Genomic DNA, 27,962 nt, shown 5'->3' with positions numbered 1-27,962 from the left:
CATCAGAAGAAGAGCTATGGGCTCCACCGTCGCGGTTCTTCTGCTCCTGTCTGCGGGTTTATTCACAGTCACAGACGGTAAGTTAGACGGGCTGTTACAAAAATCTAAAGAAACACTTTTATCTTTTTGGGCGATTTACAGAAAATAAATACATCAATTCTGATACTTTTGTATTCAGTAATTCTGATAATTTATCGGTTATTTGTTTTGTATAAAATGTGTCACATTTCCTCTGCTCTTTAAGGTTTTGGGGATGACTGTAGAAGCTACATCACCAGCAATAACGAGTACAAAGCCTCGATAAGTTGTGGTTTTGGGCAGTACTGCTGTGGGACTTGCGATAACAGATACTGCTGCTTCATTCCTTATTTGAAGTTAACCCAGCATGAGCAAAACATGTGCAATATGTAAGACATTTTAATTTGATTCTGTCTTAATTCAAATGTCTTTTAGACCGGAACGTCCTTTTTACACACCCTCCTGTCGTTCCAAGCTCGTATGATTATCTTTCGCCTGCTGAACGCAAAAGGAGAGAACATTTGAAGTATTTTAAAAAGAACATCATTTTAATTTTGGGGTCAGTTATTGCTTTTATTTCTCCCTCATGATCTGAAACTATTAACTATAGTGATAGCCTAAATCAGTGAACTGTAAAGTCCATATTGATTTCTTCTAAAATGTTTGGTGTGTATTTAATTGATGAGGTTAATCTCAAATCTGCAACCTAATCAAATGTACTTGTTTTGTAATGTTTTTGCGATGTGTGTTACTTGGAGGTTTTATCTCGCTGTGTGTCGTTCCGCCCATCGTTTCATACAGAGGTTGTGGTCGTTTTGGTAACAATTTAGAATATGGTTCTTTTGTTAATGAATAACTACACAGGAACAAATGAGTAACACAATATTAACAATCTAGAAACCACTATTAACTAACAAGACATTCTGATTAACAAATTAGCAATTAGCTTCTAATCCTTCAAAAGATATTCGCACACTCATATATGAGCTAGGAGACATACATAAAAACGTATTTTTTTGCGAGGTAAATAATAAAATCACTGTATATGGTATTTGGATGGCAGATAACTCAATATGTTCCAGTTGTCACCGTGACTATGATTCAATGCCAGTCCAGAGGAATGCCGGAAAATTGGCCACAGGACAAAGGTCCCGGCAACTGCATTTAAAAATTAATTTCTTAAAAATTATTCAGTTGATAAATTGTTAGAGAGCATCGGCTAATTATTTCCCAAATCAGTCTGCTATGCTATTACATATTGATAAACCTTGTGTATTGGTTTACAGTAGCAGTTAAAATGTTAATGTAGTGCTAGTCATTTTTCCTGCATTAGTTATTGATGAGTTTTGAAGGACCTTTTTCAGTAGTTCTCTGGGAAGCATTAAAAAATAGTAATTATTGATTAGTTAATAGTGATTAGTTAATAGTAAACTACCACTTTCATCTGTGTGCCATTACTTACTAATTCGTTAATCAGAATTTCTTGTTAGTTAATAGTAGTTACTAGATTGTTAATATCGTGTTACTCATTTGTTCCTGTGTATTTATTCATTAACAAAGGAACCATTCAAAAGTGTTACCGTCGTTTTTACTTAACCGCAGTTTGCAAGATCCCCCAGATTGACACGATCATATGCGTGGATTTCGGTGGGGAGAGTGGGTACGTGTCCCCGCCAGATTTCGTCATGATGAGTCATTTTGTACCCACCACTTTTGTTGTTGTTGAAAACCTCAAACTCAATTTAGCCGTTCTGCTGCTGCGCTGTTCATAACACTGCAACGACTGTAATCGTTTGGTGATCGTTGTTTATGTAGGCCTACATTAAACCACGTAAAGCTTTTTCACGTTAGGACTTAGTCTAACCTAGACTGTCTAGTTTAATTTACCAAACTATGTTATTTATACACACACACTCAAAGTCACAAGTTTTCCATTGGTTTAGTACATTCTGTTCAAATTTTAGATGTTAAATAAGGTTAGATGTTAGAAACATGGTTAGTTTAATATACAGTAAAAATTCCCACAACAAGCGTTTTCAGTGGTTATGAGGAGCAATATGAGAGAGATATTTGGTAATCAATGTTTATACATTAAACCACGTCATGTCATATTGTCGACATGGTAGCCATGGTAGGTTCTTATGAAGCAGAATAATGGGTCATAGGCTATGTGTCTAATGCTTTTTGAAAACTTTCTTCTTTATAAAACGTGTCGGACATCATCACATGTTTGTATACATTTTTATTTATTTACATTAGTAAGCTACAGGACATCGTCTTTCAAAACGCGCGAAAGAGAGAAAAAAATGAATGCGTCATTGTACCCAGCACTTCTAAAAATGCACTTCCGAATGCGTCTCTGTCCCTCCCCAGCACATTTCAAACCAAACTGACGCCCATGCAGGCTATATATAAAGCCCATGAGAACCGTGGGGAGGCAATCCACACCCAAACACATTTATGTTGTGGCAATGTCTTTGGCACGTTGCATTTCTGCTATGGCAACGTCGCTGTCTATGCAACAGGGCTGTGTAGCAACGTTGTTGCGCGACATTCAGCAACTGAGAGACGATGTTCTGACAATTAAATTGTTTAATATGCTACATAGATATCACCCATTTAGCATGTTATGTTTTGTGGTGAATTTTTATTTAGTCATATGTAAGATAATTATATAGGCCTACTTTTAAAACATTGTTTATCCTTATTAAAATTTATGGGCCTTATGTCAGATAACGTCCATAATAATTGGACTTCGGGTTAAATTTTTTTTAATGTGTTGTAGATTTTTTTCCCTAAACCTAACTATACTACCATAATTTATACTCTAGCGCGTCTATATATTGACGTTAGCTAAGTTCACACTTCAGCGAGTCGAGTCGACTACAGCATGAGTCTAAGGCCACATCCACACGAAGCCAGAGCTCTTCTATCCAATCTTTTTTTTTCGTAAACACGGATTCTTCTCAAGAAATATGCTGACTCGTGGTGTGATGACATCATCGTTTCACAAAATGTACGGATTGGCCCTACACACGAAAACGCAAGGGTGTCGGTTTCAGATTTATCCACCCTGGGACCCGGTTTAAAAAAATAGCGGTTTCAGTGTCCCAAAACGCCGGATCCGTCTGGACGAAACGCCAATACGAAAGAAAATATGTACGTATACAGCTAAACGCGTCTCTGTGTGGACAGGCCCTAATACTCCTCTAGCGAGTCTACAGTCGACTACAGCCGAGGCGATAATTCTAACTTAGGCTACTTGTTTTCTTGATGCGCAGCTTAAATGACAGACAGACTTGAGTAATTGTCCTTTAAATGCTCTTTATTACGGCCGGGAATTCTCGAGCAGTTCTCAGAGAATCTCCCAAAAAGAAGCAATAAGCATGGCCGGAGGATCTCAGACAAATCCTATTGAGAATCCCACCAGTAAACACAAACAGTTTTTATAGAAAAGGAGAATGGGCGAAAATGACATGACATAATTCCCCTACAATTTGATTGGTTCTTCATTACTTCATAATCACAAGTTTTCAAACCTAGACTGTCTAGTTTCATTTCCCAAACTATGTTATTTATACACACACACTTCAAACCAAACTGACACCAATGCGGCTATATATAAAGCCCATGAGAACTGTGGGGCATCAAACCACAGCTGGCCGCTGCTCTGCTGAAAATGTGAAGCAGAAACGCTTAATGTCAGATAATGTCCATAATAATTGGACTTTGGGTTAGATTTTTTTTTTACCGCTTTCAGTGGAGGAGCAATATGAGAGAGAAATTTGGTAATCATTGTTTAGGTAGCTACATTAAACCACCTCATGTCATATTGTCAACATGCTTGAAGCAGAATAGAGGGTCATATGTCAAATGCTTTTTGAAAACTTAAGGCTTTCTTTTTCATAAAACGAGTAGGACATCACATTTTTGTATACATATTTATATATTTACATTAGTAAGCTACAGGACATTGTCTTTCAAAACATGACCTGCGCGAAACAGAGAAAAAAATGAATGCGTCATTGTACCCAGCACTTCTAAAAATGCACTTCCGAATGCGTCTCAGTCCCTCCCCAGCACATTTCAAACCATGGACACGATACAATTTAAACATCCACTTTGTGGTGGGAAAATGCTTTGCTTGATATTTAAAGAACAAAGGATGAATAGTTAAAGTTTTTGGCTGTGAAAGCTGTAGCTGTAAAATATGGACATATTTTATCATGGTACAGTTCAGTCTATTATTGATTTTTATTTCCACTTCCCTTTTATCCAAAGAGACGTAACTATTTGCACTGTATTTATTGGAAATAGCCTACATCATGCTAAAATAATATGCATATATGTAGGCCTACTGTGGCTCACTTACATTAATAGGGTCGCTTGCAAGTCGCAGCAGCACAAGTTACGTGACCAGCAACATATTTCTGCTTCAAATATTGTGCGTAGTTAACAGTGAGTGGTGGTTTCAGACATTATTTTATTAAAGTGCATTTTTCATTACCACACTCGTGACTCTTGTTCTGCCTGACAGAAAGAAAAGCTATACTGAAAGTGAAGCAGTTTGACCATGGGTTTGACCAATCAGATAAAAGGGGCGTTTCAGCTCCGCCCACGTGTGCAGATGAAATATCGAACCCATAAACCGATTTGTAAACCACAAACGAAAAATGAAAAATCAAGCCAAAATCTAATTTTTCGTTTTTTAAACTAAACAAAAACAAACGATTAAACGAGCTGGTTTTCATTTCTCGTTATTCCATTCCAAACAGGAAATTAAATGATCAAAAGATACACAGACCGGGTCCAAGGCAAGAAAAGGCGGGACCAAAGAAAAAGTGTTTTTGTTAAATAAACAAATGTTTTTAGTAAACATGTATACTAAAAAAATATATTTGTGCCAGTCTAGTGGCTAAGTTTGCAATTAGGGCCCTGGGTTTGAATCCTGATTCGATATTGTAGCCTACATTTTTAATAATCCAAGCACAATGCAACTATCAGGGCTGCGTTTCTCAAAAGCATCGTGAGCTAAGTTGATATTAGAGCCCAACAGCCCATGGTTCTACGATCTAATCAGGCCTACGATGCTTTTGGGGTAATGCAGCCCTGTAATACCATGTGTTTTCATTATATGAAAAAAGCAGCTTTTGAATTTTGACAATAACTCCTTTTGTGTTCCACAATACAGGTCCTTCTCAAAAAATTAGCATATTGTGGTAAAGTTCATTATTTTCCATAGTCTAATGATAAAAATTAAACTTTCATATATTTTAGATTCATTGCACACCAACTGAAATATTTCAGGTCTTTTATTGTTTTAATACTGATGATTTTGGCATACAGCTCATGAAAACCCAAAATTCCTATCTCAAAAAATTAGCATATTTCATCCGACCAATAAAAGAAGTGTTTTTAATACAAAAAAAGTCAACCTTCAAATAATTATGTTCAGTTATGCACTCAATACTTGGTCGGGAATCCTTTTGCAGAAATGACTGCTTCAATGCGGCGTGGCATGGAGGCAATCAGCCTGTGGCACTGCTGAGGTGTTATGGAGGCCCAGGATGCTTCGATAGCGGCCTTAAGCTCATCCAGAGTGTTGGGTCTTGCGTCTCTCAACTCTCTCTTCACAATATCCCACAGATTCTCTATGGGGTTCAGGTCAGGAGAGTTGGCAGGCCAGTTGAGCACAGTAATACCATGGTCAGTAAACCATTTACCAGTGGTTTTGGCACTGTGAGCAGGTGCCAGGTCGTGCTGAAAAATGAAATCTTCATCTCCATAAAGCTTTTCAGCAGATGGAAGCATGAGGTGCTCCAAAATCTCCTGATAGCTGCATTGACCCTGCCCTTGATAAACACAGTGGACCAACACCAGCAGTTGACATGGCACCCCAGACCATCACTGACTGTGGGTACTTGACACAGGCATTTTGGGATTTCCTTCTCCCCAGTCTTCCTCCAGACTCTGGCACCTTGATTTCCGAATGACATGCAAAATTTGCTTTCATCCGAAAAAAGTACTTTGGACCACTGAGCAACAGTCCAGTGCTGCTTCTCTGTAGCCCAGGTCAGGCGCTTCTGCCGCTGTTTCTGGTTCAAAAGTGGCTTGACCTGGGGAATGCGGCACCTGTAGCCCATTTCCTGCACACGCCTGTGCACGGTGGCTCTGGATGTTTCTACTCCAGACTCAGTCCACTGCTTCCGCAGGTCCCCGAAGGTCTGGAATCGGTCCTTCTCCACAATCTTCCTCAGGGTCCGGTCACCTCTTCTCGTTGTGCAGCGTTTTTTCCCACACTTTTTCCTTCCCACAGACTTCCCACTGAGGTGCCTTGATACAGCACTCTGGGAACAGCCTATTTGTTCAGAAATTTCTTTCTGTGTCTTACCCTCTTGCTTGAGGGTGTCAATGATGGCCTTCTGGACAGCAGTCAGGTCGGCAGTCTTACCCATGATTGCGGTTTTATAAACAGTAATGAAACAGGCTGGGAGTTTTTAAAAGCCTCAGGAATCTTTTGCAGGTGTTTAGAGTTAATTAGTTGATTCAGATGATTAGGTTAATAGCTCGTTTAGAGACCCTTTTCATGATATGCTAATTTTTTGAGGTAGGAATTTTGGGTTTTCATGAGCTGTATGCCAAAATCGTCAGTATTAAAACAATAAAAGACCTGAAATATATCAGTTGGTGTGCAATGAATCTAAAATATATGAAAGTTTAATTTTTATCATTACATTAGGTAAAATAATGAACTTTATCCCAATATGCTAATTTTTTGAGAAGGACCTATATAAGAGTCATACGCATTTCAAGCAACCTAAGAGTGAATGGACAGATACTTTTTATTTACTACCTACAATTTGCAAGCCTCTTAATTATTAATGCTGCAAATGTTTTATTTTGGAAGTTACAATCAAATTTTGTCCCTACAATCTTAATAATAATGGTCCCAAAAGAGGATTTTAGCAACCATGCCATAGAAGAACCATTTCTGGTTCCCCTAAGCAACATGACATCATGACTTTGCGGTCAACATACACGCCACTTTCAAGTCAAGTGGCGTGTTATCTATACGCATTTTGAGTTATCCGCGTGTATGTCCACGCCGAAATCTTTTGCGTGTATGTCTACGCCATTAAATGTCCAAGTGATTCCGCGTGTATGTGTACGCCGTTAAATGTCCGAGCGAAACGAAGCAAAATCTATATCTACATTTGTGGAGCGATATTTCTTTTCCTAGGATGGTAGGAGAACACTCATAAATGGTATTAACCCCAGTGACGGGTAGGTTTAGGGACGGGGTTGGGGTAGGTCATATATTTATATATACATAATACATTAATATAACGTTAGGTCAAAGGCGTTGATAAACACGCTGAAAAGCGGTTATGCGTGTTGATAGCACGCCAAAAATGGAAATACGAATTGGCGTGTCATACATACACCATTTCATGAGATCAGTCTGCCCTAAGAGACTTTCAGTTAACGGTTCTAAAAATAACTTTATTTTTTTCAGTGTGAAGAATATTTTAATAATCTAAAGAACCGTTTGTGCAATGTAAAGTTTCCATGAGTGTAAGGCATGTATTGTCATGAAACAATAGATGCCAATAAAGAGCCTTTATTTTTAAGAGTGTAGAAGTATTATTAATGTCCAGTCTCCAAACTAACTGCAGGTACATAGGAAAATAAATATTTAAAAAAAACTAAATAATTAAAAATAAAATTATTATATATAAACACGATTTTACTGATCAATTATAGTGTATATAATGCTTGTTCCTTCATATTTTTTCATAATCTGTCCAATGTCAAAAGCAGTGGTGTCGCCGCCATTGTTTCAGGAATAATGGGGATTGTGTTCATATGCGTTGTGTTCATCGTCTGCTTCTGCTGCCCCTCCTGCTGGATCTATCAAATGTGCAGAACACCCAGACGTAAGTGTTTTAGTGTCAATAGAACGTTACAATGTTACATTATTTAGGCTGGTAGTAAAATTATAAGAATTGTATCTTTTTTTTTGTCTTGTTTTTCCCTCAGCTGTGCCAGGAGCACATATAACCACAGTCGTGAATACACAATCCATTCAGCAGCAGCAGCAGCAGCCGGTCATACAGCCAGTTCTGTATCCTGCATACCAGCCTGTGCCGACTCAACCGGGCTACGGCGCTCAGCCTATGCAGACGGGACCATATCCGGGACAGCCATACGCACCAGGACCCCCACCCCCATACCACATGGCCGGTAAGAAGACCTAGCACTAGAGCCGGGGAGAAAAAATTATTTTGTTTCAGTTTAGTTCCAATCCTGTTCCAACACACACATACCTGTAGTTTTCAGATAAGCCTGAAGGACATGATTAGCTGAATCAGGTGCATGTTGAAGGTGCGTTCACGCCATGTCGTAATTACCGTAATGATTCTAAACTGTAAAAAGCCTTCATGTACTTGTAGAACTTGTAATTACAACGTGTAAACTGGTCATTTTCTGAGAGCTACGACTTAGCATGTGGTGTGCACGCAGCCTAGAGCTGAGTTTTGTACCCCTGTACTAGAGATTGCATTCACTGGTTGGTTGGGTAGTTGAATACTTCAACCAGTAGTCGCGGCTGTCGGAAGCCATCGAGGACTCGAGCGTACAATAACCATAACAACGCACTTGTTTTTATTTACTAAGAGCAAACCAGCAAGCCATGAATGCTTGCGAATTCCATGAATGAGTCCGAAATCTCATACTTCCATAGTAGGGGGAAAACAGTTTGTGGCAAAATAAGTATTTTTGAACTCATAGTATCCAGATGACCTACTACGTCCGGGGAGATTCTGAAGTGTGCATAATTATGGACACTTTACTATCCCATGAGGCCACAGGAGAGGATTTGTGAATGGCAGTGAAGCTACACAACTGACACTGGTAGATCACATGACAATGAAGTGAAAGTGAAATCTAATGGCCAAGTATGGTAACCCATACTTAAAATTTGTCATCTGCATTTTAACCCATCCAAGTTAGTGCACACGCTCACAAGTGAGTAGCGAACAGACACACACACACACACACACACAGGAGCAGTAGGCAGCCATTTTGCTGTTGAGCCCTGGGAGTGATTGGGGGCTGAGCCTTGCTCAAGTGCACCTCAGTCATGTCCTGCTGGTATTGAGACTCGAACCCTCAACTTCAGGTTACATGTCTGACTCTCTAACCATTAGGCCATGACTGCATAATGACAACATGGTGAATGTAGTATGAATACATATAATGACAACGTGAAAGGAGCGTGTTTGAAATCTGTCCATAAAATCGCTTATAGAGAGCAACAAAGATCATATTCCAAATTACTCAGTCAGGCACGGTCACAATATTACTCCAATATTATTAACAATAATCCAAGAAATCCAAAACAGCTCTTTAAAACAATAAATTATCTTCTCAGTCCACCTGCTCTGACGCATAAAAACAATACTGACGACCAGTGTAATAAATTCCTTGATTTTTTCACAACAAAAATAACTACCATCCGCGCTGACCTAATACAAAGCAATGTCATTCCATCCACCACCCCAACCTCTGCACCAACACTCTTTCATTTCACTCTTCCTACACATAGACAGGTTGAGACTCTCATACACAGTATGAGACCCTCAACCTGCTCATTGGACCCTTTTCCCACTGACATGATCAAATCAAATACTAATTCTTTAAGTCCTCTCATCACTACTATCATTAACTCTTCCCTGCAATCGGGTCATTTTCCAATCTCGCTTAAAACTGCGCTTATCAACCCTCGGCTTAAGAAACCATCCCTCGATCCGGATATCTTCTCAAATTATCGGCCCATTTCCAACCTTCCATTTCTCTCCAAAGTCATTGAAAAAGTTGTCTCAACTCAAATTCATAATCGTCTTCATTTACATGGTCTCTATGAAAAATTTCAGTCTGGTTTCCGCTCCGGCCACAGCGTAGAGTCAGCCCTGGTCAGAGTCAGAAATGATCTTCTTGTGGCTGCTGACCAGGGCTCTCCATCTCTCCTTATTCTCTTGGACCTCACAGCCGCCTTCGACACTGTTGACCATACTATCTTACTCCATCGTCTGCAACACTTCATTGGCATCTCACATACAGCAATTCAATGGTTTCAATCCTACCTGACTGATAGAGTTGAGTATGTGGCCCAGGTCGAGGCCCTACACAGTTACTTGTGGAGTGCCCCAGGGCTCCGTTCTCGGCCCTACTCTCTTCTCAGAATCAGAATCAGAATCAGAAAGAGCTTTATTGCCAAGTGTGCTTGCACACACAAGGAATTTGTTTTGTACTGAGGCTTCCAGTGGACATATACAAATACAACATGAAACATAATACTACAAATTATAAGAATAAAAAATAAAAATATAAATATATGAGAATATTCTCCATTTATATGCTCCCACTGGGCCACATCATCAGCAAGCATGGCGTTGCTTTCCATTGCTATGCTGATGATACTCAGCTCTATGTCAGGCTGGACCCCACTTCATCTACACCTTCACTCTCCACTCTAAATGCCTGTCTGGAGGAGACGAGGGCATGGATGACGGATAATTTCCTCCAGTTAAACAGCACCAAAACTGAAGGTCTCCTCATTGGGACCCCACACCAACTCCGATCTTCCCCCCTGACAGTCTACTCATTTGCTGGCCATGATATTTCTTTGACATCCTCTATAACCAACTTGGGGGTTCGATTTGACGCCCATCTATCATTTAACACTCACATCCAACACACCTGTAAAACCGCACTTTTTCATCTCCGGAACATTTCCAAACTCCGCCCCTCCCTCTCTTTTTCTGATGCAGAGATGCTGGTGCATGCCTTCGTCTCCTCCAGGCTTGACTACTGCAATTCACTCCTTGTTGGGATCCCTGGCAGGAGCATGCAAAGATTGCACTACATTCAGAACTGCGCTGCCAGGGTCCTGACGGGGGTTCGCAAATTTGAGCACATCACACCCATCCTCCAAAAACTTCACTGGCTCCCTGTTAGATTCAGGATTGATTACAAGATCTGTCTCCTGACCTATCAATGTGTCTACGGTAGTGCACCAGTGTACCTCAAAGAACTCATTAGAACTCATGTTTCAAAAGAACTCATCTTTGCATAATCCACCCCGACATCTCCGCTCTTCTGACAGCCACAAACTTCAGGTACCTAAGTCCAAACTCCGTACTATGGGAGATAGGGCCTTCCAGGTAGCTGCGCCTCGAATGTGGAACGCTCTCCCTAATCACCTGAGGGCGCCACAGTCTATAGAGGTCTTCAAAAATAAATTAAAGACCCACTTATTTTTAACTGCTTTTTCTTAAAACATATCTTGTTCTTGTTGTCACCAACTGTTCTTAATTTTGTTATTGAGCGTTTTAATCTATTTTATTGTTTTATCTGTGTACTTGTAGCACTTTGAGATATGTTCCTTCATGTGTAAAGTGCATTACAAATAAAAATTATTATTATTATTATTATTCGTAAATGGAAGAAGTTCGGAACCACCAGGACTCTTCCTAGAGCTGGGCGCCCGGCCTAACTGAGCGATCGGGGGAGAAGGGCCTTAGTCGGGGAGGTGATCAAGATTTAAATTTATTAATTTATAAATTACAAATGTATTAAATGTTTTTAGGTTCCAATACAATAGTATATACACTCAGAAAGTTTAGTAGACTGAATTTAGCATTTGAAGTATAAATGATGATATCAGAATTATCTGTAAGAGATTCATTGCCAGTCCTGATCTCTCTATTGTAAGTCAAGCAATTCAGGTGTCGGACATTAGCTTTTGTTTGTATGCACTTCCTGGCCATTAAGATTGGTGATACAGTCGGGCAGATTACTGAAACTCTCACCTTTTGTTCTAATGGCTCTCGGAGCCACTGTCCCAGTCGGTGAAGAGTCTGGCTGATTGGATTAGGATATTTACATTTGAATCACCCTGTTATGCTGACGAGATTAGGGCTGTGGAACTTCCGGTAAAGTGCTGATTCCTGTACTTCACATTTACATGCTTTGTTCAGATTGCCTCCCCCCTTTTATGTAAATCCCTCCCCCTTTGGAAGGATAAAACACTGTGTTTTTAGATATTGAGTTAGACCTGGGTACGATTTTGGACGAAGCAGACTACAGCAAATAAATAATCCTGCTTAAAAATAAGCCAAGTCTCCAAGTCTCAAGTCTTCGCTTCTGAGTTTTTCTACACTTAAGAAGAACAAGGTTTACAACACCACTCTTCAGTAAAAGGCACATGACAGCCCGCCTGGAGGTGCCAAAAGGCACCTGAAGGACTCTCAGACCATGAGAAACAAAGATTGAACTCTTTGACCTGAATCGAAAGCGTCATGTCAGGAGAAAACCAGGCACCCCTCATCACCTCGCCAATACCATCCCTACAGTGAAGCATGGTGGTGGCAGCATCATGCAGTGGGGATATTTTTCAGCGGCAGGAACTGGGAACTGATGGAGCTTGAGAGGTTCTGCAAAGAAGAATTGGAGAAACTGCCCAAAAATAGGTGTGCCAAGCTTGTAGCATCATACTCAAAAAGACTTGAAGCTGTAATCGGTGCCAAAGGTGCTTCAACAAAGTATTGAGCAAAGGCTGATACTTATGTACATTTTTTATTTTTATAAATTAGCAAAGATTTCAAACAAACTTCTTTCACGTTGTCATTATGGGGTACTGTTTGTAGAATTTTGAGGAAAATAATGTACTTAATTAATTTTGGAATAAGGCTGTAACAAAATGTGGAAAAAGTGAAGCACTGTGAATGTAGCACACGTGTCAAATAATATTGTACTTGTCACTAATATTAACCATAGGCCAGTAGGTTCGGCTATGGAGGTGTCATAAGGATTACTCTGGTTAAATAATAATGAAAATCTTTATATTTAAAATGAATGCTTGGAGTAATTGTTGATATTCAAAATAAAATCAACAAATTGTCAGTTATTTTTGTTCAATATCAAACCACAGTTATAGGGATTCAATTCACAATAAGTGAACAATTTCACATGACTCTATTGTTCGTTCAATCAGTTGGGTGCACCTCTACGCTATAAAGATTCCTAGTATACTACACCTTCAATATAAAATACAACCCTATAAACATTGATAAATGTTCACAATTGTAAAATTGGACAGGTCACTAAATCACATTCAAGAAGATAAAAAAATTAACAAAATGCAAAAACAACAGTTCAGAAGAAAACAATTCACATAAATCAGTTCAAAAGACTCGTTTGAACTGTTCAGTTCAAAAGGTTGAGTTTGAAAAGTTCAAACGATTTCATTCACTGATCCAGTTCAGAGAATTCAAAGTTCCTTAGAATCGTGGAAAAAAATGATTCTACAGTTCCAAAGAATATCTGTTTGCGCAGGAAAACAAAATACTACGAGCAGTCTTTCCTAAACAAAGCAAAGTCCCGTTTAAAAAAAAAACTAGCAGGCAATCAGAACTTTCCTACCCAATTCAACAGGTGTTGGTTTAACTAAAATCTTGCATTAATCAACGTTTATCTCGCTGGGAAGGCTCACCATCTTAGATCGTAACGCTGAAATGAACGCAGTTCCAGCGTAGGACAAAGACCTGACCAAATCCAAGGAAAATAGATCATATAAATAGGCTTGTTTGAGATGAGCAAAATCTGCGCAGAACCGATCACCGGTGATCAGCGCGCAATGCATGCTGGTTAGAAATGTGTCCGAATGCGGTCCGCCTTGCTCTGATGTCATGCTGACGTGTGTCAAAAAGCTCTCGCGAGCGCAAGGCGCACGTGTCGGATTCTGCAGTCGCGGCAGTTGCTCTCCACCACAGACAGTAAAAGAAATGGACAGAGCGACCCCGTTGATTTCAACGGAGAGAGTTGAAGCCAAACATGGGTACTCCCTTCCTGATAGCCAAGCGTTCTCCGCAGGCTCAAACTGAGCTTGATGACGTAGATGTCACGTGAGCAACCTGACTGGGAGTTGTAAATCTTCTAGTAGCTGTGCCAAGAAAATAAGGGCTTTGACTAGCAGGTGTTGTCATAAAGCGCAATCAAGCTAATCTCGAGCGGTCAATGACGCATCAGAGAAAACTCACATTGATGTGTGTGTGTGTGTGTGTGTGTGTGTGTTTTGGAAATCAAATCGTATAGTAATAATATAATAAAAATTTTATTAATATATTACAATAATATTAATATAACTACTTACGCTATATAATTACAATATGACATCTTACATTAAAACATTATAGGCCTGGCAAAAGAAGTGGCTAAAATCGACTTTAAAATAGCCTACTTTTGGATTGTAATCGTTTGAGTAGCCTGCAGTTCTAGTAATTTTAGTTAGTTAGTTTATTTAGCTTATTTTGAACATGTTTATATATATATATATATATATATATATATATATATATACACACACACACACACACACACACACACACACACACACACACACACACACACACACACACATATATATAATACAATCAAAAATAACAGATAAATAAGTACATGTAGGCTACATCTCAGCACAATCTTCCAAAATTATTAAAAGTGATTCAAATAGGCACATACATACATAAACGCACACATTTACAATTGTTCTTTTTCGTTTCCTTCTACATCAAACAGAATAATAACCCATCCAAAAAAGACTTATTAGTATATAAGCCCAGGAACCATACTATAAAATACTATCCCCTCGCGTCATTTTCGTATATTCAATGTGACCATATAATATTCCAAAATATAAATCATGTAGTTTTGGCTAATAAATCATGATCAAAAACACTTGAACAAAAACGTTTTTCTTTATTTCACGTTATGTAGGCTAGGACATTTGTACATGGCTTCCGAACGGGATCACATTCATCTTCAAGCGTAGATCTATAAATAAATAAAGGAACAACGTTAACCGCGATAGACATTGAGATGGGTTTTTTCTTCTTCCATTGCATGTATAATTTCCTGATAATTTCCCCATCCCCCGTTAATATATATAGGTGAAGTAGATAAATAATTTAAAGTTCGTGGATAAATGTTACTTCATATGTATTCACTTGCCACATATCAAATTATTTCGAATAATTTCAAATTCATCAAAAACGTTGTTGAAATATTTTGTCGCGTTGATTTTATGGACTCTATCTATGCCATGGGCTGACTTTAGACAGTAAAAGATTGCCTGCGAGCTTCTCCTCCTGTCTATACGGTAATGTCTCTATTGTGCGACAGAAAGTCGCGTGGTTATGACGCAATTTTTAGCCTATTTTTACAAGAATGGCTTCTACGGGGCCATAACGTAAGATACAAAGTAATGGAGCCTTTTATACATTGTCGTGTTTCTTTAGAAATAAATAATGGACAAATGGAGTCTTTGGACGCCTCAGATGTAAAGTTATTCGCTGTCAAAGTGACGCCAAAATGAATGGGAGTCAATGGGATGCTAACAGCAGGTGATAGCCAGCTACAATGGCGGCCCCCGGAGGCAGCTTCAACTTCCGGCTGATGGATTACCCCCTTGCTCTCCACCGACTGCGCTGATCAAAAGCATGATGGGAAACGTCATGCTGACGACACAGCTTAATGTTGATTGGTTTAAACAACCGTGATGTATTGTTCTCTTTTAAAATGTTTGATTTAAAAACTCGGATATCATGTTTTATGTGTAGGCCTATATAGCCTACATATAAATATGTTATGTGTGAATATTCCCGAACTCTCGGACATTGCGATCTCTATGGGTTATGCAATGTCATTTTATTATATATATGAAGAGTTCAGATGCAAAAGCCTCTAAGTGCCATCTGAAAATTTCTTCTAGAATGATCATTTTTATCAAGCTCGTATATTTTAGTTCATTAATTTCAATTAAATGTCAATGAAAATTACCTGTTAATTGTCATTTAAGTGAAATTACTTAACTTAAATATACGAGCTTGATAAAAATGATCATTGTAGAAGAAAATTTCAGATGGCACTTAGAGGCTTTTGCATCTGAACTCTTCATATATATATATATATATAGCCACATAACACATAGCCTATGTCTGTATTAAAGAAAAAATGATTGATAAACACTTATTTGGAATGGAATTAAATAACAAGTAGGCTACTTTGGGTGTCTTGGTCATTATATTTATTTTCATATAAAAGCAACAGAACTTAAATTACATCCAGTTTATTAGCAACACTGTGCACGAGCGTGAATCCCGCGATATCCATCATTGATCTCGCAGGTGTCAGATCCACTGCGAGAAGCGAGAACTGTCCGGCTTGCCTGCGCTTTTTTCACTCCTCCCCTCACTGCAGCCGCCTACTCTCGCCTATATTTAAAGCGAGGCAAGGCGCATCTCAAACAAGCCTATCTCTTTTTCAATCCTCTCTGACGATCTTAACTAGTGATGTGACGTTCGGCACCGAGGTTTCGAAGCTTGTATAAAAAAAACAAAAGGCTTGTTCGACTTGAACCGGTGCTGCACAGACCGATTGGTTGATGACATCAAAGTACTGCGAGAGCGATTAGAGAGCAGACGGCTCCTTATGCTTTTGAATCGCTCTCGCGGTATTTTGATGTCATCAACCGATCGGTCTGTGCAGCGCCGGTTCAAGTCGAACAAGCCTAAAGGTGTGTTCGACATCGGCTGCGGCTGGATGTAACCGATCGGCGAGAGTTGCCGCGTGCAGGCAGAGCTGCAAACAGAGACGTGAAGCCGGACACTTTCTGCTTCCCGTAGTGTGACCGCTCACGTGGTGTTTGCATACTTTACCAAAGCTGAAGTGAAATAAATACAATATTTGCAAAATACACAGATGTTTCAGAGACATTTCCATTCAATACTTTATGTACTGCTTTATACAGCGTCTGTTTGAACAAGAATAAAGTTACTACTATCAATGAAGTGGAATCAACGTTTTTTAATCAGTTTTATTTTGATAAACATGACACAATATAACATCGTGATTACATGGAAATAGTTATGAAAAATGGTTTGTGAGCTTTAGTGGAACTAAAGGTGTGGGAATAAACAGGAAACACATGTGATTGTTGTCATGCTGTGAATCCGTACAATCGTGGAACAGTTGTGTCGTCATCTGAGCTCATGCAGCTACTCTTGAGAAACTGCCGGCTGCTCTCGAATCGCTCTCGCGCTACTTTAATGGCGTACGTCACAGTCATGTGGCGTCGGCGCTGCATCAAGTCGGACAAAATTTCTAACCGGCATGCACTGCTTCAAGTCAGCCACCGATCGGTCTTCGCAGAGCTGCATGAAGTCGAACAAGCCTTAAAACATCTCACATGAACCACTGTACCGGAGCTTGATTCGTCTTGTGATAACCATGTGACCAGTGACGTCCGAAGCTTCGTTTTGACACACAGCCACGTTGCTGCTTCATATTCTGATTCATAAATAGCATAGATATCATATAGAGACTAGATGCCCTATTGGCCGCTGTGGGACAAGAAATGCGGCCGCCATCTTAAACCGGCCATACTCCTATTTGCGTTGCATAGCAGCAGTAGATGCCAGAGCACTGTGCAGCATATTCCTGCTCAAATCGGCCGACCATCACTCGGGGATTACTTTTCAGAAGTAAGATTTAACATTTAACATTACTGTACTATTGGTTGTATTTTGTGAACAAAATATTCAATGTGTCCTGTATCGTAGCTACGTGTATGACCTTTGCAGCAAAAAAAAAAAAAAAACGCGTGAAAATCAGTTCGGTATTCAGTGAGATATGATTAATTAAAGCTGCAGTAGGGAGTTTTGAGAAAATGTTGACTTAGCCTGAAAATTTGAACAAGCACAACTTACAGGTCCAACCCCCTTGCTCTCTGCTGCGCTACAGCCCTCCCTCCACAGCTCCTCCCCCACAGCTCCTCCCTCCACAGCTCCTCCCCCACAGCTCCTCCCTCCACAGCTCCTCCCCCACAGCTCCTCCCTCCACAGCTCCTCCCCCACAGCGGAGCCTGCCTTGAACGCGCAGCCTAGTAAGCAGGACCACCGATGACGGCGGATTATAAACAGTTATGGAAAATTCACTAATAGGGACGAAACATCAACAATATGCTTTACATTGACTATGGCCTTCCCATACTTTGACTACAAACTTGGTCCTCAAATCATTATGTATTTAGCAATACATGTAACTTTATAACGTTGCACTCTTTCAATAAGTTATAAATAGATAGTAAGATAACGTTAAAGGATTAGTTCACTTTTAAAAAAACTTTTGCTGATAATTGACTCACCCCCATGTCATCCAAGATGTCCATGTCTTTCTTTCTTCAGTCGAAAAGAAATTAAGTTTTTTGATGAAAACATTCCAGGCTTTTTCTCCATATAATGGACTTCGATAGTCTGACACAAAAGTTTCAAGGACAAAATGACAGTTTCAGTGCAGCTTCAAAGGGCTTTAAACGATACCAGACGATGAATAAGGGTCTTATCTAGCGAAACGATCGTTCATTTCAAAAATAAAAAAAAACTTTAAGTTTTATAAGCACAAATGCTCTACTTGCTCTGTTCTGTGATGCACGTTCGTGATCCTGTTCGAACTCGTTCATCAAAATGAACAAATCTTTTTTCGAAAAAAGATTCTTTCATTTGGATGAACGAGTTTGAACAGGAGAGTCACGAACGACGGTAAGCGCTCGCGCTGTGCAAGAGAGGGTAGATCAGCGCGTACACGAGCGTGATTGACACTGCTAAGACATTCCTCCTGGCTCTGATTGGTTGTTTCTGACCGGGCGCGGTTTATTTCTGCAAATGGCAATAGGACCACAGGGAGGAGCCAGAGGAGCTTGATTTTTTCACAGATTATCTGTCTCATATTCTACTGTCAGGACATAATGACAGTTTTAACAAATATTTGTTTACAAAAGTTACCTACTGGAGCTTTAATTAAATGCGCTGGCAGCTCATTGCACCTGCCAAACAGATTACACTGAGCGGAGCGGGTGACCGGTTTAAGATGGCGGCCCCACGGCTTGTCCGCGCCAATAGGCAGTAGTGGTCGATATCTCTATATGATGTCTATGATAAATAGCGCGAACCTTGCGCAGGTTTCGAGTGTCATGCGCTTGGGTAGTGAACTGAGACCGACTGAGACTGAAACAGAGAGTGAGCTCTTTTGAATTTTCAGCATGGAACCAGCCAAGCGTTTTCAGGTCGTATCCACAAATTCAGTAAGCTAATTATTATTATTTTTTTTGTCATAAGAATATGATTTTAAAATGAATTATGATTTTCAAATTTATATTAAAATAATATAATAATTAATTATGTAAATTGATATTTACATGTCATTTTATGCATATTCAGTGTATAATAAACAGTATATTATGTATATGAAAAATAAGTACTTAAGTTAATGTGACCTCCTTCTGTAGGTTGAGTGCCTAATATGTTCTCAACAGCTTTCTCATAATAACAACATATCGTCACTGTTGAGACATAGAGCTAAACATGAAAACACATCTTCTGGAAGTGGACCAACAACTATAAGACTTTCTGATCAGTCATTCATTTATTTGTTTGTCAATTTCTGTATTTATAATGAGAGATCTTAAATAGTGCATAGTTATAATACTTATGGAGTTATATTTTAAATACTTTACTGTATTGCAGGGATCAGAAAACAAATGATTGATGAGGCTACTCAAAAGTGTGTCTATCCGCATCTTCATCGTCTTGCCCTGGGATGTTTATGCACTCCTGCCTCCTCAGTCCCGTGAGAGAATATTCTCAAAGGCAGGGGAAGTAGTAAATAAAAAAAGAAATAGACTTAGCCCCCACACTGTTGAACAAGTCCTGTTCCTTAATAAAAATCTGTATTTCTTCAATTACCCAACTCCCCAGTTCACAAGCACTTTCACAGCACTTCACCATTCCACAATAGTTTTCTTTTATTTTGATTATGCCTATATGAGCCTTGCCTATGAACTCATAGGTTTAGGACTACGGCTAAAGTTTAAGGCTGCATTTGTTGAACAAAGCAGAGTTAATTTGTCCTATGTATTAATTCTTTCATAAATTAATTCATAGACTCATTTGTTTATACATTGTGTAAACGTCAACACTAACACTAATGATTTTTATTGCTTTGTGGTTTTCATAGCACAAAGTGATTTATTACATAAAATTTAAAAAATTGGGAAAGGTAGCTTTTCCACCTTTTGACCACAAGATGACGTTAGTGTTCACCGTGTTGAAAAGCTTCGAGTAATGAACCAATTTACGATAGACTTGATGGGAAAGCCCATAGACATCATAGAGACTAGATGCCCTATTAGCCGCTGTGGCGCAAGAAATGCGGCCGCCATCTTAAACCCGTCATACTCCTATTTGCCTTGCATAGCAGCAGTAGATGCCAGAGCCCTGCTCAAATCGGCGGACCATCACTCGGGGATTACTTTTCACAAGTAAGATTTAACATTTAACATTACCGTAGGCTACTATTGGTTGTATTTTGAAAATACAAAAATACTCCCACAATAATCTTAAGTCTTTTTTTTATTACTGAAAGGTAAAAATAGTAGCAATAACACAAATATGAGAAATATGTAAATTCAAAATGGCGAAGTAGCAAAATAAAAAAGTATGAGCATTTCACTAAATCTTTACAGGGCCTGAAATAGCTCCCTCTGACGTAGATGGCATGTATAGCTAAGTTCACATCAATGGTGTGGTAGGCTGCCCCTAATAGCAAAACGTGTTTGATGTAGGCTACGTAGCCATATTATCACCGTTACTCTACTCGTGCCTTAAAGGACAAGTTCGGTATTATACACTTAAAACCCTGTTTTAAGATCGTTTCTGATGAAATAGAACGGTTAAGATTGAAATTTGGACAAATGCTGCTGTCCCGAGAATTTTTGGTTTCTGTGTTAGCACCCCCCACCTCTACAATGGTTTCATAGGGGCACTGGAAGAATCATTCAAAAAACGTATTAAACTTTAGTCTACAAATACATGAAACTCACAGAGTGATCTGGGGTGTTCACTGATATGCTCACACAAAAATCGCTGCAAAAGATGCTTTCCAACAGGTGTTTTACCATTCGTTCTATTTTTCCAAACGCCTCAGAACCAGACATTCTATTGTTGAGAGCTTGAATAATAGACACTCCAGCCCAGTTGGTGGCGATAATGCACCTTTGCCAATGTTTGGATAGCATAGCCTACGATACCGCGACTGAAAGACTACAGAAAGAATACAAACAACCTCATTTCCGTTTCCGTCGGCGGAGTAATACCGTACCTCACAGAACATCCAATACAAGTCAATGGAGTTGGACAAAAACTACAATAAAACCTGTTGGAAAGCATCTTTTGCAGCGATTTTTGTGTAAAAATAACAGACAGAATTTTCATCACAAAATCAAAATTCCATTTTAATCATAATATATATGATTAATCATATTAATCATAATATGTGTGGGTTTGTATTACACACAAGACTCTAACTGCCCAGACCGCGTATGCCTTTTCCATAGTAGAATCGCGCTGTGTGCGCAATTACTGAAAAACAATAGGATTGATGATTATTTTATACGAAATCAATATTTCTCATATGTAATACTTTTAAAAACGTGTAAAAACTGCAGATGGATGTTATATTGTGAACGCTTGCTTAGCATGGAGATTTCAGTGGAGTTACGACAGACGCACTGTTTCATAATAGGTAGGGGCCTATGATGTCCTTTTATGAATGACAACACAGTGCATTGGTCTCATAAGGCACAATTATTTTCTCTATAATGTCGTTCAGTGTGCAATATGTGTGTGTGTAGAGACTATATATTTGTCACAAAACACTTAACCTTAATGCCGTTTTAATGAGTTAAAAACTCATACACTTCTTGGAGGGAGCCTGGTCGACAGGATGTCACGTGATTTTCGTGCATCTAACCTGGACATTGCCATTGCCAACATCAGACCGAAAATATGGCAAAATCATTTACTATGGTGATTTTTCTTAAGTATTTAAGTATTTGAAATACTCTAAATACACTCCCTCAAAATATTTTGTTACAAACTACATTTTATTTTTTCCACACCTGCAAAATACAAATGACAAAATACACTAAAGTAATTAAATACGTATTTAAAATACATTTAATTGAAATACTGCCCATGTCTGACCAAGAACCAGCCAGGGGGGGCCCATGGGAAATCAAAAAATTCAACTGGAAATAAATACTTGTTTAGAAAATATTAAGCACGATTTAAAAAATCTTTACGATGCCCAGTGCAAATTATATAGATAAATATAGATGGTATTAAATGTGGCACTGAACAAGAGCCTGAAAATCATTTTGTATTTTACATGGATTTGACCACACAGTTTTTTTCTAATAAATAGAAAACATCACCTAGGCATTCATTAGTAATTTAACATGCTTTCTCAACACAAACATTGAATGTATGTGTGTGTGTGTGTGTGTGGTGTGTGTGTGTGTGGTGTGTGTGTGTGGTGTGGTGTGTGGTGTGGTGTGGTGTGGTGTGGTGTGGTGTGGTGTGGTGTGTGTGTGTGTGTGTGTGTGTGTGTGTGTGTGTGTGTGTGTGTGTGTGTGTGTGTGTGTGTGTGTGTGTGTGTGTGCGAACGTTCTCTGCATGAAATCTGTCTCTGACATGGTTTCTTCTTAAAGAAACCTTGGATGTCCTGTTGCTATGTAAAAATAAACAAAAACCCATAAAGTATCTAAATTACACAGAGTTGCATAGCTATGGTGTTAGTTAACGTTGTCACATTTTAATGTTTATCACGGTACGGCTTTTTTGGAAAAGGTTATTGAGCCTATTGAGTCTTTAAAACAACAGATAAAGTAATATTTATCTATTTTATATGTGGTCGTGTGCGCTGCCGCGCTGAACAACACTGACAAGTCATCATTAGCTAATCTAACGTTACTGGCTTGATCAGTCACACATGAAAGTAATCAGACTAACATACTGTGTGATATTTCAAAATATAGGCTATACTGTAATTGAATGTGTGTATACCATAAACAGTGACGTGTCGAGGTGTCTCTCTCTTCTACTGTTTGAAAAACATGGACCAGTGATTCAGCCTTACGAATCGCAAATCAAGCAGTGATTGACAGTGCTCTGATCCAGAGGGGGCCAATCATATTCTAGGGGGGGCCAGTGCCACCCCGTGCCCCCCTTCTAGACACACCCCTGACTAGGAGATATCAGTAGTCGTGAATATAAAAAACGACTACTGGCACTACCCCACCCCGGCACCAGAGGGGGCCAATCATATTCTAGGGGGGGCCAGTGCCACCCCGTGCCCCCCTTCTAGACACACCCCTGACTAGGAGATATCAGTAGTCGTGAATATAAAAAATAATTAGTGTCTTTTTGCATTTCCAGCAAACCCTGGATATCCAAGTGTTCAGGCTCCAAATGATGTAAGTCAGGTCACGTACCCCATGATGCCCCCTGCCCAGCCCGGTCTTGGTTATCCGCCCCCAGGGAAATTCGATCAGCTGGCCTAGAACCCTGCCTACATGCAGCCACCAAAGACCGGATACTAAACCACAAGCGTCTGTGGATTGTGGAGGTTGACGCACTTGCGCTCGGCAGTAAGAAGAATGCCCCGGATTCTATGAAGATTATACAAGATGAGTGCATGTGTTTTAGTCAGAGTTATTTCTGTTTTAGTTTCAATCAATCCTTTCAGTTTAGGTTTTGCTCTGCGACACACTGTAAAAGTAAAGATTTTAATAAAACAGGGGAAGGAGCTGCTGGATATGTCCCGCCCTGGGGCCTCATTTATAAACGTTGCGTACGCACAAAAGAAGGCGTACGCTGCTCTCTATGCAATAATTGGTATTTATAAAAAGCAAACTTGACGGTAAAATGTGCGGTCCTTCACGCAAGCTCTAACCCAGGCGTACGCACAAAAACGGGTGAAATGAGAAATGGAGATGGAAGAAACACGTGAAAGTGTGTGAAACTGTAGACCGTTGTGTAAAATAAATGGCAATACTGCCTCTCATAAATAACACGAAGACTTCACAAAGCAAGTGCTACAATTAACAGCCTACACGAACACCCGTTTGATCGATCTGCAACAGAAATGCAAATTAACACATATTTGCAAAAAGAAAAGTGAAATATGTTCTGCAATAATATTGGCATGTTGTACAATTCATCCTCATAAATAAGACGGTAAACAGAACGAAATAATGTACAAAACTGATATTCTCTGCAATGTGTCCATCTGGCGGAGCGGAGCGGATGGATGGATGGATGGATTATTTGTCCACTGGGTAAAAATGTCTTCATCAGCTAAGGAATCATGGTATTCATGCATATGCCTTTAGTTTGTTTTATTTGAGATAAAATGACGTAAGTCTCAACCATTCAGAAAGCTGCTAGAAATTACATTAGCGCTGAACTATTTCCCATTTCCAAGTAGATTATAACCGACATCTGTAGCTTGTCAGATGCAATTAAATGGATGGAAATAAAATGCCCCATCACAATGCGTAATGATGCACAATGGCTGATCTTGTGCTCTTAGAAGATGTGGAAAATGGAAGGATTCGGAGTGAACGCATCTTCAGACAGCAAGAAGACTTGCTAGCAAATGAGGACGAGTGGCTTATGAGCCGGTTCTGACTTCCTCGAGACGTGCTGTTGGACCTCTGCGGTCTTTTGGGCCCAGCGTTACAGAGGAGCACTCGGAGGAACCACGCCGTGCCAGTCCCACTTCAAGTTCTAACAACACTAGGATTCCTGGCGACTGGCACTTTTCAGAGGGAATTGGCTGACAGGTCAGGTATATCTCAGCCGACCCTTAGCCGGGTAATGCCAAACGTGTTAAAAGGCATAATAGCTTTGTCCCATGATTCCATAAAGTTTCCATACACGGCGGGTGAACAGGCAAACAAGAAAGCTCAATTTACAGCTATGTACGGTTTCCCAAATGTAATCGGTGCTATTGACTGCACTCATGTTGCCATAAGGGCACCGAATGTTAATGAAAATGCTTTCATTAATCGAAAGCATTTCCAATCAATCAATGCCCAAATTATTTGTGATGCAGACATGTTGCTCACTAATGTAGTAGCTCGGTGGCCTGGGTCAACCCATGACTCATTCATTTTAAGACACAGCAGTGTTGGACGCAGACTCAAGGCTGGTGCTGTGCGTGATGGCTGGCTTCTAGGTACGTTTGATTAATAGACATTTCACATTTTACTGTACTTCAATGTCTTAACCCAGGGGTAGGCAAGTTCGGTCCTAGAGAGCCGCTGTCCTGCAGAATTTAGTTCCAACCCTAATCAAACACACCTGAACAAGCTAATCAATGTCTTCAGGATTACTAAGGGTATAGGCAGGTGAGGTTTTTTTCAGTGTTGGAGCCAAACTCTACAGGACAGCGGCTCTCTAGGACTGAACTTGCCTACCCCTGTCTTAACCCTTTCACTATCCTTGCAGGGGACAGTGGATATCCCCTCAAACAGTGGCTGCTTACGCCTTTCCTCAACCCACATAGTGCAGAGGAAAGGCACTACAACATGTGCCACAGCCGAGCTCTCGCTATAGTGGAGCGCACCATCAGCCTGTTTAAGGGCAGATGGCGCTGCCTCAACTGCACTGGGGGGAGGTTATTGTACACTCCTGAAAAGGTGTGCCAAATCGTGCTGGCATGTGCTGTGCTATACAATGTGGCACAGCTTAAAAACGTGCCTCTACCCCCTGACGCCGATTGCTGTGTTGGCCCCGACCCTGACCCCCATCCCCAGGCATTTGAGCCAAATGCTGCTGCTGTGTGCCAGCGTTTGGAAGTGATGCGTCGCTTGTAAAGAACAAAAGGTGTGAAAAAAATATATTATTTATTCAAGAATTCCCTCATTGTGCAGTTTATTTCAGTCAGTCTTGATTTCGCCCAACTCCTTGGCCACCTCTCTGACTGAATTAATGACTTGCATTTCGAGGACTGCATCGGTGAGGACACGTCCGCTGCTGGAGGGTTGAGAGCCGCGTGCCGTGGAGACACTGGGTCGAGATGGCTGCTCAGCTGCAGCATCGTAACCACTGGCCCTGCTGGAACACCCAGCGACTGAAATAAAGATTGTTCTATATGAATAAACTGTAATCGTGTAGCCTAAATACATGTGACTTGACTGCATTCATTTTACTTATTTCACTTACCTGTGTCATCCGGTGCATCTGGCGTGCAGTGTCACCCTCCGCCTCAGTCACCACTCCACTTAATAGGGATTCCCCCATAATTGCCGCCAGTCTCTCATCAAGAGGGGTCAGCCCCGGTGTCCCCTTTCCCCCACCCGTGGCAGACACACTCTGGCGATGGAGCGTTAGATGCTTTTTTGCCTCGACTTTGATGTCCGACCATTTCTTTTTCATTTCGGCCACAGTCCGAGGCTGTGAGGCTACAGCATTTACGCCGTCTGCAACCTTTTGCCTCTCAAGTGCCTTTTTGGCATTAGTAATGCCCTCCAAAGTGTGGGGCATTAGTGTGCCCTCCAAACAAAATTTTTCTCCTCTTTTCCACCTCGCCAACGATAACTTCTACTTCACATTGAGTTAAGTTACGTTTTTTTTTATTTCCTCTCTGTGTTTGCCATGATTTCGCAATCGATGAATATTTACTTGTGGGCGTTTCACGGACTACTTATGGGCAACTATGGGCGTGACATGAAGACGCAAAAGCTGTGCTACATTTAGAATTGATTGTGATTTATTAAGGGAAAAATGCGTAGGATGTGCTTGCGCACGGTTTTATAAATCCGAATATTTCTGTGCGTACGCACGTCCTATGTTTCATCCGTACGCCACTTCTGACGCAAATCCTACGCAAAGTTTTATAAATGAGGCCCCTGGGGAGATTATTGAAGTAAGTTTTAAAATAAAATACCATTCGAAACTTTCTACTATTTAAAATTTCAACTCAATTTGACATTTCTTTGTAATTGTGAAAGTTTTACTAGCGATTTACGAGTGAAAATTGTTTCTACACAATTTTTTTTTTTTTAGCTTTCAGGGTTAATTATTCTTGTATTATATTGACTAGAATTACATTTTGCTTTTGTATTTTCGTTTTCATTAACAGCACAACACTCACAGAAACATGAATGTCTTCGATTTTTACATTTCAACTAGCAGGATCAGTGTTTTTTTTTTAAGAAAGTGTCAATGTTTTTCATTTTAAATTCTTTCCTTTGAGGGTCTAAAATGCAGTTGCATTTGAATAACAATGAGTGATGCTGAATTTCCATAATTTTGTCTCAACGACTTGTTTTGACAGTTGAAAGGGTATTTTATTAAAGGAACACTTTGTTAAAGCATTAGGAAACCACATATTTTTTGTACAGTCTTTCACAGTTCCTTTTCAGATTATATTGTTTCGGGTTACAGTGTTTATTTAAATGAAGCCTATTTTTAACTGTTATAGATTAAACTGCTGTTTTATATTTCATTTCTATATGTGTAAGAAATGTAGAAAGCTTGATTGTTAAAATAAATATCTTACAATAATATCTCTATTTAAAAAAGAGGGAATTTTGAGAAAGTTCTACAGGAGAACACCAAAATGGTCAAACTCAACAAAGTCGACAACGGACAGCAAACCGGCTGGAGAAGATTTTGGACTCTTTTTTTATTAATGTTTGGTGAAGTTACACCTGAACGTTTATAGGACCCCCTACTGGTGAAAAAAAAAGAAACAATTTGTTGTGCTTGTATTCATCTAATTGTTATAGAGTATTTTTCATGTATTTAAATATTTCTAAATTCTGTGCATGTACTTTTTAACCTGATTTTTACAGATTAGTAGAGTGAATGTTTTTTTACTGTTTTGAATATGATGTTAAATATATTCAAATATATTAAATATATTATTCCTCCCTGTTCCTGTTTTTGGCTTTTGATATTCAATAAATCAGTTATTCC

At 39.6% G+C, this 27,962-nt stretch overlaps 1 protein-coding gene across 1 annotated transcript; it reads left to right on the top strand.

Annotated features, from left to right (window-relative positions):
* On the top strand, positions 1-27,962 carry LOC143735797 (protein shisa-4-like). The gene is made up of 5 exons (XM_077226053.1): positions 1-70; positions 244-407; positions 7,840-7,955; positions 8,059-8,262; positions 23,412-27,962. The coding sequence occupies exons 1-5, from the start codon at positions 17-19 to the stop codon at positions 23,534-23,536; spliced, it is 663 nt and encodes a 220-aa protein (XP_077082168.1). The 5' UTR covers positions 1-16; the 3' UTR covers positions 23,537-27,962.

Source organism: Siphateles boraxobius, unplaced genomic scaffold (assembly GCF_051911475.1).
Source record: "Siphateles boraxobius isolate OS27281-9 unplaced genomic scaffold, OSU_SipBor_1 13, whole genome shotgun sequence".
NCBI classification, from domain to species: Eukaryota; Metazoa; Chordata; class Actinopteri; order Cypriniformes; family Leuciscidae; genus Siphateles; species Siphateles boraxobius.
This window is presented reverse-complemented; position numbering and strand designations above follow the sequence as displayed.